Source organism: Salvia miltiorrhiza, chromosome 1 (genome assembly GCF_028751815.1).
Source record: "Salvia miltiorrhiza cultivar Shanhuang (shh) chromosome 1, IMPLAD_Smil_shh, whole genome shotgun sequence".
Taxonomy (NCBI): Eukaryota; Viridiplantae; Streptophyta; class Magnoliopsida; order Lamiales; family Lamiaceae; genus Salvia; species Salvia miltiorrhiza.
This window is the reverse complement of record NC_080387.1, coordinates 51,621,096-51,633,607: the sequence shown is the minus strand read 5'-3', so window position 1 is coordinate 51,633,607 and position 12,512 is coordinate 51,621,096. Positions and strand designations below refer to the sequence as shown.

Genomic DNA, 12,512 nt, shown 5'->3' with positions numbered 1-12,512 from the left:
AATTTAGGATCCAGATTCAGATCCGCCAAATTCGCGGGTCTAGATCCATGGATCTACTATTATTAAATTAAATTCAAAAAAAGTCACAAAATCAACAATATTTAATTGTCTTCATAAAAAATATTGCACAAAATAAAGTATTTTAATTTGTAATTCTAATTTTTGTATTAATTTAAATTTTTAATATATTTAATATTATTAATAAAATAAATAATACTCCCTCCGTCCCAATTTTTAGTATCCAACTTTCCTTTTTTGGTCGTCCCACATATTGGTATCCATTTCTATTTTTAGTAAAAGTAGGTGGGGCCCTTACTCCACTTTAATTATTTTAACTCTCACATAAAATGTGGGACCCTTATTCCACTCACAACACACCAATCACTTTATTAAAACCCATGTCGTTCTCAATTGAATACCAAAAGCCGGGACGAATGGAGTATATATTAAATAAAACGGATCCACGGGTCAGATCTGGGTTGAATTCGGATCTCAAATTTCAAGATCCAGATCCACATCCGTTTTAAAAATTGAGATCCAGATCCGCGGGTCCAAAAAATTGAGATCCAGACCCTGAAAAACAAATTTGGATCCAATGGATTGCCACCTCTATGTGGAATGGCCCAAAAGGTAAATATAGGAAGTTATTTGGGGGACGAAGAAAGTATAAAATATAGATATTATGGATTGACTATTTGGTATCCCAAATTAAAATGTAGTCCAAATAAGCAAACAACTATTCCATCCTTATATAAATTTAAATTATTAACCTAAAAAAAATCAAATCTTATTTTATAAATATAACAAAATTAAATTGATTATGGATTTTTTTTCTCAATGCCTAATATCATCATTTTTTCTCTCAGTGCCTAATCCTTGAAAAGTGTATATCCTATCACTTTTAATCAATTTAAACCTTATCCTTGATTTGCATGCTCAAAAATTTTATGTCACTTATAATGGAACGAATGGAGTACTTTTTTTTTGTCAAACTACTCAATAAGTATATAAAAAATTAACAATGGTTAATGAAAACAAAAAACTAAAAAAATACAATTATACAAAACATAATTCAAAATATTTAGAAAAATTAACTTAATCTAAACTTGAGAGATTGGTGAAGAAAACTAAAAAAAAAAAAAACTTATAATGAGAGAGAGAGAGAAAAAAAAAAAGACTAGGATTGAGAAGTTGGAAGCATCGGCTGATCTGTTACAGAACAGGGCAGAGCATCGGTTCAAAACCGAACCGAACCATTTTAAGAAAATCGAAACCGAACCGATCTTAGTAGCCGAACCGCTTAGACCCTAAAAACCGACCAAAACCGAACCGGTCGAAACCGATCGGTTTCGGTCGGTAACCGAACCGACCGACCGACCGACCGACATTTTCAGTTTTTTTTTTTCAAAAATTTGCCAAATCTGTACTTAATTAAAAATCTGCCCAAAACCTACCCAAATTCAGCCTTTACATAAATAAAAATTTGCATAAATAAAAATCTGCATAAATCTCCCAAATTCAGCCAAATAAAAATCTGTACATTTAAAAATCTGCCCAAATTCACAAACAAAATCGCAGAGGAGGACGCGGGTGGTGCTCGTTGCTCCTCTGGTTTGGTCTGCTTGCAGCCTCGCACTGGAGGTCGCCGAGAATCGGGTCGTGGCTTGCCCTGGAGGAGAAACGTCGAGGTGGCGGCGGTCGCCGGTCAGAGGGAAGACGGCTGGGCTTTGTGGAGAATGGAGGCGGTGCGGTTGGGAGGGAGGGAAGAGACTAGGTTTTCGTGACTGATGAGTGTGGAGCGGCGCTGTGAAATGAAATGGGAGGGAGCGACTGGGACTTGGGAGTTGGGAGACTAGGGTTTACTCTTTACTGTTTAGAATTAGTATATATATTAATATACATGATCGGTTCGGTTCGGTTAATAACCGAACCAAAAATAGTAAACCGAAACCGAACCGATTTACCATCGGTTTTTAGCTTCAAAAACCGAACTAAAAATCGAACCGAACCAAAATTGATCGGTTCGATCGGTTTTTTCGATCCGATTCGATCCGTGCTCTGCCCTACAGAAAGAGATGCTGAAAAAACAATTGAGAGCTAAAGAGAGGTTGATTGCTTTAAATAAAGCAATATCTTATTATGTAATTTTATATACAGTTCTTTTTTTCCTCACTATATACCCACAAACAAATCAACGTTGCAAATTCAATAAACAAAACTAAAATATAAATATGAAACAAAACTAAAATATAAATATGAGTAATTACTTACTATCTTTCACATGCTTCTTGACTTCTTGTAGAGGAGAGGCGACGACTCTCAAATACCTAACTCTAATGTAAACATCACAGGAAAATTAAGAAAGAGCATTTGTCCAATTTAGCGTAGTATTTTTAATTTTTGTATAATTCTTGGTTGAGTGTTCTGTTTTACTTCCTCTACTTTGAATGAATATATTTTGAAGGAATAAAACATGAATGAGAATATTTAAAATGCTAAAAGATAGTGAGTAGACAAACCTCTAATTTGTATGAAACTATTACTTTGATCTGCCTTATAATATCATGTTTTCTTTTTGTTCATAGAAAGAGAGAAATTTATTTTTTTAGATATGGAATGTTGATGAACGGAATTTGGGAGTTGAATATTAATGGGGGCTAGTCGCTAAGGTTTATTTCAGAATTTTAAAATAAAATGTTATAAAAAGTAAATATATTAAAAGAAGGGTTTTTTACTCACTATAACCACTCAATTACTAAAAAAACTATCTTACCCTTATATACTCACAAATATAATTTATAATAGATTATAATTTTATCATCATCATAGCCCCCGAAAATCTAACCCCCAAAATTTTGACAAATAATGGAAGACTCTGATACATTTCTTTAAAGAGTCATAAGAATCTGATACATTAGTTTGCTTTCATTTTCTTTAGACAATAAATATGCCGATTCAAACCCTAATACACAACGCATAAATTTGTCGTTAAAAACCACATTAATTTGAATGAAGAAATACACAGCATCAACAAATCCTCTCATGTGGAAAACCCCTCTTTCAATCTTATCTTCTCTTCCACCAATTTTTCCATAAAACAAAATAATAATTTGAATGAAAAGTAGGGCATGACGATAAACCCTATTTTTTCGCAATGATTAAATGAAGTAAAAAAAAGGCTTTTATCGACATAAAGAAGTGAAACAAAATGAAGATGAAATTGGCATCTCAATAGAACACGAAGGTCAGGAGGTGACGAGCCCTGATCTCACACATCATCAGAGTTTTGAAGAAAAGTTGGAGTCTATGAATTGTGCTCAGATTATTTCATTATTCTTCAAAATTTTGAGGGTAGGGTTCAACTTTAACGTATTTTTCTGGGGTTAATGATAATTTTTTATTGAAAATAAACTTAATTTGTGGCTTGTAAGGGTAAAATAGTATTTTTATTAACATATTTATTACTATTTTAAATTATGGACTATAGTAAGTAAAATGGAGGCGATGAATATAATCACCCTTAAAAGACTTGTTCATTATTTAACTAAAGAGCTGAGAAAAAATGGGGTTATGTATAAAATTACCCTATCTTATTTGGCAAATCAATTATTGGGCCTTAGCACATGGAAAATCGCTTTGGGCCTAGAATAAATTCACTACATTTTGGCCTACAAAAATCCGCACACATAAAATGGGTGATTCTATTCATAGTCCCTCTTTTATTTTTCATAGCCTCTTAATTAAAATAATAATATTATTAATTATTAAATTTACTATTTCATCCTTATAACCCTAAATCTTAAATATTTCATGAATTTGCTTTTCTTTTGTAATTCTATGGTCGTGTAGTTTATATACCAACCTAATCGAGTAACAAAAATATGAAACAAGAGAAAAAATTTCAAAAATCAATCAATCTAAATTGAGAGACTGGATTGTTAGTTTATTATATATGATGCACTCATTTTAGTTTGGCTTTAAGAACAGTAGTGATTCTATGCATAGGAAATAATTTTGGATTTAACTTTGAATTTATTTGGCATGAACTCCAACTTTTTTTCGTCTTCTTCCTTCTTTCAAATTTTGGGGGTTATAGTGATGTTTTTATTATTTAATTAATAATTTAATTTCAAGGCTATAAGGATAAAATAATAATATTATTATTGTTTATTTAATTAAGGGGCTATAAAGAGCAAAATAGGGGCTATGAATAGAATTAAAACACATAAAATTGCCAGAAATATGACAGAAGAAATTGGGATTGGGCTCAATTTTGTATTATCATTGACAGAAAAACTCATGAACAGTTTTGCAGATTATCACTTATCAGTATTAAACTATAGATTCATAAGCTCGTATGAAAAAAACAAAGTCCAAAAAATTGGATTAATTACATTAAAACTCATGAACTTTGCACTGATTTTCAATCTTTCAATGAACTTTAAATTTTGTCTGAATTTCCATGAATTTAATAGATCGTTCAATTTTGCCACAATTATCATAAATCCCCAAACATGTCATTTTTAAAATTGCCAGAAATATGATACAGAATTGTCAAACGATTTATAAATCCGCATCGTTTAGTTGATGTAATACGACATCGTTTAGAATTCATGCCACCATCGACGCCAACAACTCTTCAATCGGATTCGGCGGCAATAGCCGCAACAATTGACCCACCACCACCGTCGAAACCAACAATTTTTCTGATACCTCTCTTCTCTTGCACCTGCCAGACGTCCAGCAGCAATGTCGTCGCTGTCCTGACGCTAGTTGGTGCCATCTTCATCTCCCTCTGTTACCGAGTTTGATGGATTCAGTGAAGCCGCCGCCAACTACTAAGGTTAGGGTAATCGATTTTAATCCTAATAGAATGGAAATGACGTTGTTTCCTGTTATTTGAGAATAAACGACGTAGTTTCAATTAGATAAACAAAATGACATCGTTTAATTAAATGTCATGTAGGTGTTATGTCAACTCGGGGTTTGTCGTAGATAAAAATTGTGGTAAAATTGAACCACTTATTAAATTCATGGAATTTCAAACAAAAAGTTAAGTTTATGAAAAGTTGAAAATCGGTGCGAAGTTTATGAGTTTTGATGTGAATTAACTCAATATGACATGTCATTTTTTAAAATGCACATGAGGCACATAGTTCACCAATACGCACATAATTAACAAAATGCACTAGTGATTCTTCTTGCAACTCAACCAATATTCAGCCACGAGGTTTGAAAATGAAGAATTAATCTCCATGAGCTTTGAAGGTTCATCATACTCCACCAACTTCCCTGCAACAATTCAACACAAACCTTATAAACATGCAACAAAATTCAGCATCATATCATATCTCGTATTTCACTTCACCAATGCATCTAAACGCACACCACACGACGGCGAAGGAAGCATACCACACGACAACACCAACACCATGTCGCTGTCTATAACAGTAGGAACTCGATGCGCCACAGTTATCACTGTACACTCAGCAAATTCCTCCCTTATTATCTTCTGCAAAATGGCATCTGTGTTGGAGTCAATGGAAGCGGTGGCCTCGTCTAGAACCAAGATCTTGTTCCTCTTCAGAAGCACCCTTCCTAGGCAGAAGAGCTGCCTCTGCCCCATGCTCCAGTTCTCCCCTTCATCACTCACTGCATCAACTTTAATCAATATCAGTTTAATACATTCTCTCATTATTTGTAACATTATTTACTCTTACCACAAGACTCCAGCAAGTTTGGCAGTTCACTTATTCTTGACTTAAGTTGGCATTTTTCGAGCGCCTATAAATCAATGATCAATCAGATTAATCAAGAAACTGAGATTGAAATGAATAATTTAATATAGAATGTACCTTCCAAATCTCATCATCAGAGTAAAGGCCTAATGGATCAAGATTTGTTCTAACACTTCCCTTAAAAAGAGTTGGCTCTTGAGGAATAATGCTGAGTTTCAGCCTCAAATCTCTAAGCCCAATGCAGCAAATATCGAGTCCATCTACAAGGATACGCCCGCTGTGAGGCTCAACGAGACGAAACAAAGCACTGATCAACGTCGTTTTCCCACTTCCCGTCCTACCCACAACTCCCACTCTCTTCCCTTCCTCGAAAGTGCAGGTGATCCCCTTGAGGACTATTGGAGCATTAGGACGATAGCGTATCTGAACAGATCATACAGCATCAGCTTCTCGAGTTTCTCATATCATAAAAAGTACTCGATTCCTCACCTTCAAATCAAGCAGCTCAATTCTACCCTTTGAAGGCCATGAAGCCAGAGGTCTGTTATCTGCTACAACAGCTGGAGGCTCCGGTGGTATGTGCATATACTGTTTGATCCTTTCCACGGAGACGATATAGTTAGCCAAGCTACTATACCATCTCGCAAGAAACACTTGACTTCCAGTTAGCGCGAATGCATAAGAAAGATAGAGTCCAACGAGACCTGTAACAACAACAATAACAACAACAACATAAAAAAAGGCCTAAATCAGCATCAAATAGTGAACAAGGTACCTGGTGCAATGTAGTTATTTGGAAAAACTACTAAAAAGATAGCAGAAGTGAACAAGGTAAGATTTTGAAGAGCTTCAGTTCTCAAAACGAGCCACTCCAAGGCCGCGTTTGAGGAAAGAAAGACTTTAGCATCTGTGTCGACAAGCTTAAGGTAGTTCGAGAAGAACTTGTCAGCAACCCTGAATGCTCTTATTGTTGCAACTCCAAGTTCTGTCTCGGATGCATAGTTCATAATGGGGGCTTTGGTAGTTCCGTTGATTCTCATCAGCTCCCCCGCAGATTTTTGATAGTATCCCTTCATCACACACCTTGAATTTCAGACAACAAAAACAAAAGCACAGATTTTTTTGAACTATAATTTGAGGTTTCATGTCATACCTGAACATATTTTGCTGATACAACAGCAAATAAGCCAACAAAGAGAACTTGCCATGTGACGTAGGCCATAATGCCTATTGTTAATAGGATCTCAATCGCGGCTGTCATAACGAATTCGAACCCCATAGGGATATCAAAATCTAGCACGCTTAAATCAGACGACACCTGATCAAGGAACACACGAAAAACACCATATTTTCAAACAGAGATCACAAGCAAATCAAAAGGTGAAGAATGCATGTAGGAGAAAGTCTTACACGCGTTAGAATCCTCCCGACTGGGGTGGAATCAAAGAAGAGCATCGGAGCATTGAAGATCGAGTTGGTGAAGCCGGAGAAAAATGATTGGGATGCTTTGAGTCCTAACAGAACTGCAAACAGTGATCTAAAATATACAAAGACGGCACTGAGTAATGATATCAGAGTATAAATCCCAACGACAAAGAGGCTGCTTTTCTCGGGATTTTGGACTGAATATGCTAGCCAGAAGCTCGCAGCAGCTTGGAAAGCCACGAAACCACATTGAGCTATAGAAGTGCAGCACGCGTAGATCAATCCCTTTGTAACAACAATGTAATGTGAGAAGGCTTTCCACCCTACATCTCCCACTTCTTTCTCTTCCTTCTCTGTCAGCTGAGTTTTCGGATTTATTGCAATCTCTCCGTCTCTTTCTTCCTTATCGACAGGCTTATCATCCTCCACCATCTGTTTCGTATGTTCTACGCTATGCTCGTGTTGATTTGAACCGTATGAATCATCAAATGATCCTATGCTGCTCGTATGAGCAAACACGAGCTGCTCAAAGGTCGTTCCTCCAACCAGAAGCTCCTCATAGCTTCCAGATTGAGTAATTTGTCCTCCTTCTACAACCTATGGAAAAACATTATTTCAACACAAGCAACAAATATTTTCAAACCATTCATTAAAAATTTAAAACCAATTACCAGAAGTTTATCCACTGTATTGAGAAACTCCACTTGATGAGTCACAAGAATCACTGTCTTCTTCGCTAGTGCAGTCATCACGCAGTCCTGCAGTAAAACGACTCAACATCCGTTAGCTTTCAAGAGAAACAAACACTTCTTACTACACCATCTTTTCTTACATTGAATAGGGTTGCTGCTGTATGTGCATCTACTGCACTAAAAGGGTCGTCGAGAAGATATATATCAGCATCATCGTATACAGCTCGAGCCAGCTGAACCCTCTGCTTCTGCCCTCCGCTCAGATTGAGGCCTCTCTGGCCTATCTCAGTGAGATCTCCATAATCAAAACTCTCGATATCTTTGTCTAAAGCACAAACTCTAACAGATTCTTCGTATTTAGCCTTATCCATCGCCTTTCCAAAGAGTATGTTGTCACGAATAGTCCCACTCTGAATCCAAGAACCTTGAGAAACATAAGCCACTGATCCAATCACACTCACCTAAAAAAAAAAATCAGAATTCAATATTCTTGATGAAGCAAAGTTTGATGAAGAAGTAAACACTTACAGTTCCAGATATTTTGGGTATTTCACCAGAATAGCATACAAAAGTGACGATTTTCCAGCGCCAACGGGCCCACAGACAGCGATCTTCTCCCCCGGCCTTGCTTGCAGTGTGATATCTCTCAGGGTTGACGATGTGATGTCTGTTGCATCCCAACTAAAACAGCCACCTTGTATACAAATGACACGGCCAGAATCTCCTGCACCAGATTTTTGCATGTCGTCTTGTTTGAGTTCGTCTTCCAACAAAAACGCATTAATCCTTTCAAATGAAACCTTAACCTGAATCAGACAAGACAGAGCTTCAGGTATTAACCAGACAGGCTCAGACATGGTCCTGAGTGCAGCCATGACCGTGAACGCGGTGCCAGCATCCAGCAGCGCGCTCTTGAAGAGCACGCACCCAAAGAAAATGGCAGAAGACACAATCGTTGGAGACATCCAATACAACACCGTGCCATATGTTTTCATATACTGACTCTGGGACAGCCATTTGAACTCACTCTGCCTAAAAGATCCAACCAAGCTCTTGAAATGCTCTTCCCATGACTGCAGCTTGATGATCTTCATGTTGTTGAGGATCTCAGAAAACGACCTCAATCTCTTGTCTTGAGCAATCATGAACTCGGTCTGAAACTTCTGCAGCAGCTTTGCAAATGGCACGTTCATAAGGCCAGAGACGACGAAAGGGACCAATCCCGGGACCACGCCAAGCCCCACAACCGAGGAGATCACAGCAATGGCTAGGAATAGCTGGACTACCGAAGCCCACCCGACATGGAACCACATCACAGATTCTCCCATACGATAAGCATCAACCGAGATGTAGTTAACTATCTCACCAGTCGAGTGCCTCTGCCTCCCTAAATTGGAAAGCTTGAGCTGCTTCTGGTAGACTGCTACCATTAGAGCAGACCTCATTCTCATGCCTATTCGTCTCGAATAAAAGTAAAACTGCCGGTAAGAGAGAGATTCGATAACCTTTAAAACAATCAATAACCCCACCAAGAAAACACCCTTTTTGAGATCTTTCCTCTCAAGATTCGAATAGTTGACAAAAGCATAAAGAAATAACGGAGTGGCCACAACAGAAACTGTTCTAAGCAGCGCACAAATTCCAGCCACCACCACACTTTTCCAATACACCCTTGACATAGCCAAAAATGTAAAATTGTTCGAGTTTTGGGTGTCATTTTCCTCGTTGAGTACACTCCACGCATCGCCAAAATTCTTGTAAGCCAAAAGCGCTTCATCTTCAGATCCCAGAGATGGAACATCATCAAGATTTAGAGTTCTAGAGTGACCTAAGCGAAGCAACGGATTTATCCAAGAAAGCAACAATATACTTAACAATGATGCTTCATCTAAGTCCACACGATCTTTCTCCGAGCTTCTAACCAGTAGAGACTCAGAGAAGCTACTGCCTAACACTGGTTGAGATACAATTCCTTGAAGATTCCTCAAACCACAAAACAAAAGCAACAAATTTGCAAGCCAAGGTGCTACTTCTAGAATCTTTATACGGCCTGATTTCACTAAATCTAAGATGTTCAATGCTGAAATCAACAGGAAAAATACAATCCACCAAGCATATTTTAGAAAAGCAATCAATCTTGGACCTCGAACTATCACATAAATAGCTAAGGTGGTCCAAATGAGTCCCCTTCCAAAGCATACTAACCAGCTAAAACGACTCGATTCTTCGCCTTTGCTAATCAAACCACTATATATAGCAGTCCCATAGTATTCTATGCTCACAAGAGCACAGCCACCTAAACTTGCTATGTTAAACCAATCTCTTCTTCTCACTCTAAATCTACTTCTCTTTGTAACAAGTAAAACCACATAAAAGACAAAGGCAACCAATAGATTCAAGTAATCAATGATGATTCTCAAAGAAGAAGACAATCCCCTGTCAATAATTTCTCCATGCAACCAAGAAATTTCCCCTGTGCCAATAATCACAGTAATTCATCAGCAAATTAGACACTTGAAAACAAACAAGAGCTTCCATGTATAAATGATACAAGAATTATACAAGCAATCAGCTATATATATACAATTATCATATCCACCTTCTTAACATTTTATATGTTTTCTGTTACTACATGCAGTTTTGTAAATAAGAATTAAATTCAACAAAAAAAACATGAAAGGGCAGAATCCAAGTGATTAGTTCAGAGGAATCAGATAAAAAGCCAGCCAAAGTTAATTAACAAGAAGCAAGAAACAGCTTACGCCACAAAGCTATTGAGGAGGCCATTGTTTTGAAGGTTTTTTTTTTTTTTACATTACAAGTTGTAGATAAAGGGCTGTTTTTATACATGCAGTGGAACAAATAAGTATTGGCTACTTTCCACTGATTTGATTGCAGATGTGAGGTGCATAGGAAACTGTAAAAAAATTATGGTCGAAATTAAATTAAAGAAAATTTGAGAATATAAATCGACGAAGGATTTCAGATAACTCCATATAAGAATCGGCCAAAATTCTTCCAACAAAAAAAAAGATTCAAAACAACATTGGGAATTTCAAATCCATTTTAGAATGAAGTTATAGTAATACCAGAATAGTGAGATGAATGAGGCACAGATAGTTGCTGAGGGATTTGTCTTGAGTGTTTGTTATGAATTTGACTAAAAACATCTTTGCTTAATTAATTTGTTTATTAATCATTCACATTCGAATTTATTTTTAACCAAATAAATTGAAGGCTAGACAAGTTCATTGACTTGTTTGAGTTGCGATATTCTCTTACTTTACGGGCCTCACTTGCATGCACGCATAGTGTGGTAACCTTAATTAACAATTAACATTAATTAGAATTTAATTTAAATCTTAGTTTAGGATCTAATTAACTTCTTATTACAAATTATTAAATCGTGACTGACTGTGTGCGTGTGTTGGCCAAGCGGTAAGCGGTAAGGGGCTATACTTATGGATTCTAAACTTGGGTTAATTTTTTTAGATATATAACAATTATGTTATTATAAATTTTCAAATATTCAAATAAATATAACTCAACATTCAAACAAATGCAACACAACACACACATTGCCATTGGGAGAGAATCCCGTTTGGACTAGGCCTCCTCGACAACTTGGGTTAGTCATCAATCAATAATAAACTAATAAGACGGCACACGAAAATTCATATTAATTTGTATGGTTTAAATGTGAGTATACTCGTTCACTGATTAGATTTTTCAATCAAAAAAAAAGGAAAGAAAGAAAGAAAAAAAAAAAAGGAATTATTTGTATTGAACCGCACATTCGAATGCATGAAAGTGTGTATGCCTCTTTTCAAAAATTGTGATAAAATAATTTGATAGCGAAAGACGCAATGAAAGTGGAAAATTAATTTATTGTTGTCTTTGATTGAAGAAGCCTTGTGACTGGTTATGATAAAGACAATGCCAAAATCCAAATTTAATGCCAAAATCCAGAATCTTTGTGACTGGGATGAATGCCAAAATCCAAATTTGGATAAAGACAATTATGGTTTGTACATGATTGAGATTGCCCATTTAATTCTGTCTGTCGTTTTTAACTGCATATGTTAGAACACAATCACGTTTCATCAAATTTCCTTATCCCTTAGAAGGTCACACCATTCAAACTTTCTAAGAGCATCCGCAATGGGGTTCCTTGATAGCCTACTTAATAGCTTACTTGATAGTGATTGTGTTATTGAGTAGGTAGTGCTGCATTGGGGTTCCTTGATAGCCTACTTAATAATATTAGTTTTGATTTTATGTTTTTCATTTAAATTTTATTGCATAATTTAAATAACATATTTTTGTAATAGTTAAATACGCCATTAAACATAAAATTTAAAATTACCTAAAACATAAAAAAAAATTACATAAAATTTAAAATTACCTAAAACATAAAATAAAAATTACATAAAAATTTAAAAACACCTAAAACATCATTAAAACCACATAATTAAAAGCCTAGGATAGACCACGACGCCTGAGCACGTCGGCGACCATGGACGCGTGCAATGCACGTTGTGCGTCCGTCATGTGCGTCGTATCCGTGTTCAGGAGCTGCATATCGAGCTCCATCTCTCGGATATCGTTCCTCCGCTGGTACTGGGCGGTGAATGCCCTCATCTGCTCGTCGGTCCTC

General features: G+C 36.4%; 1 protein-coding gene across 1 annotated transcript; it reads right to left on the bottom strand.

Moving 5' to 3' along the window:
- Positions 1-4,381: 4,381 nt before the first annotated feature.
- On the bottom strand, positions 4,382-10,657 carry LOC130991752 (ABC transporter C family member 8-like). The gene is given in 13 exon segments (XM_057916136.1): positions 4,382-5,292; positions 5,413-5,652; positions 5,721-5,784; positions 5,856-6,161; positions 6,228-6,442; positions 6,514-6,808; positions 6,892-7,056; positions 7,149-7,760; positions 7,835-7,921; positions 7,996-8,316; positions 8,384-8,412; positions 8,415-10,328; positions 10,618-10,657. Coding segments are annotated over 13 exon segments (4,377 nt in total). The 5' UTR covers positions 10,643-10,657; the 3' UTR covers positions 4,382-5,188.
- Positions 10,658-12,512: the final 1,855 nt, after the last annotated feature.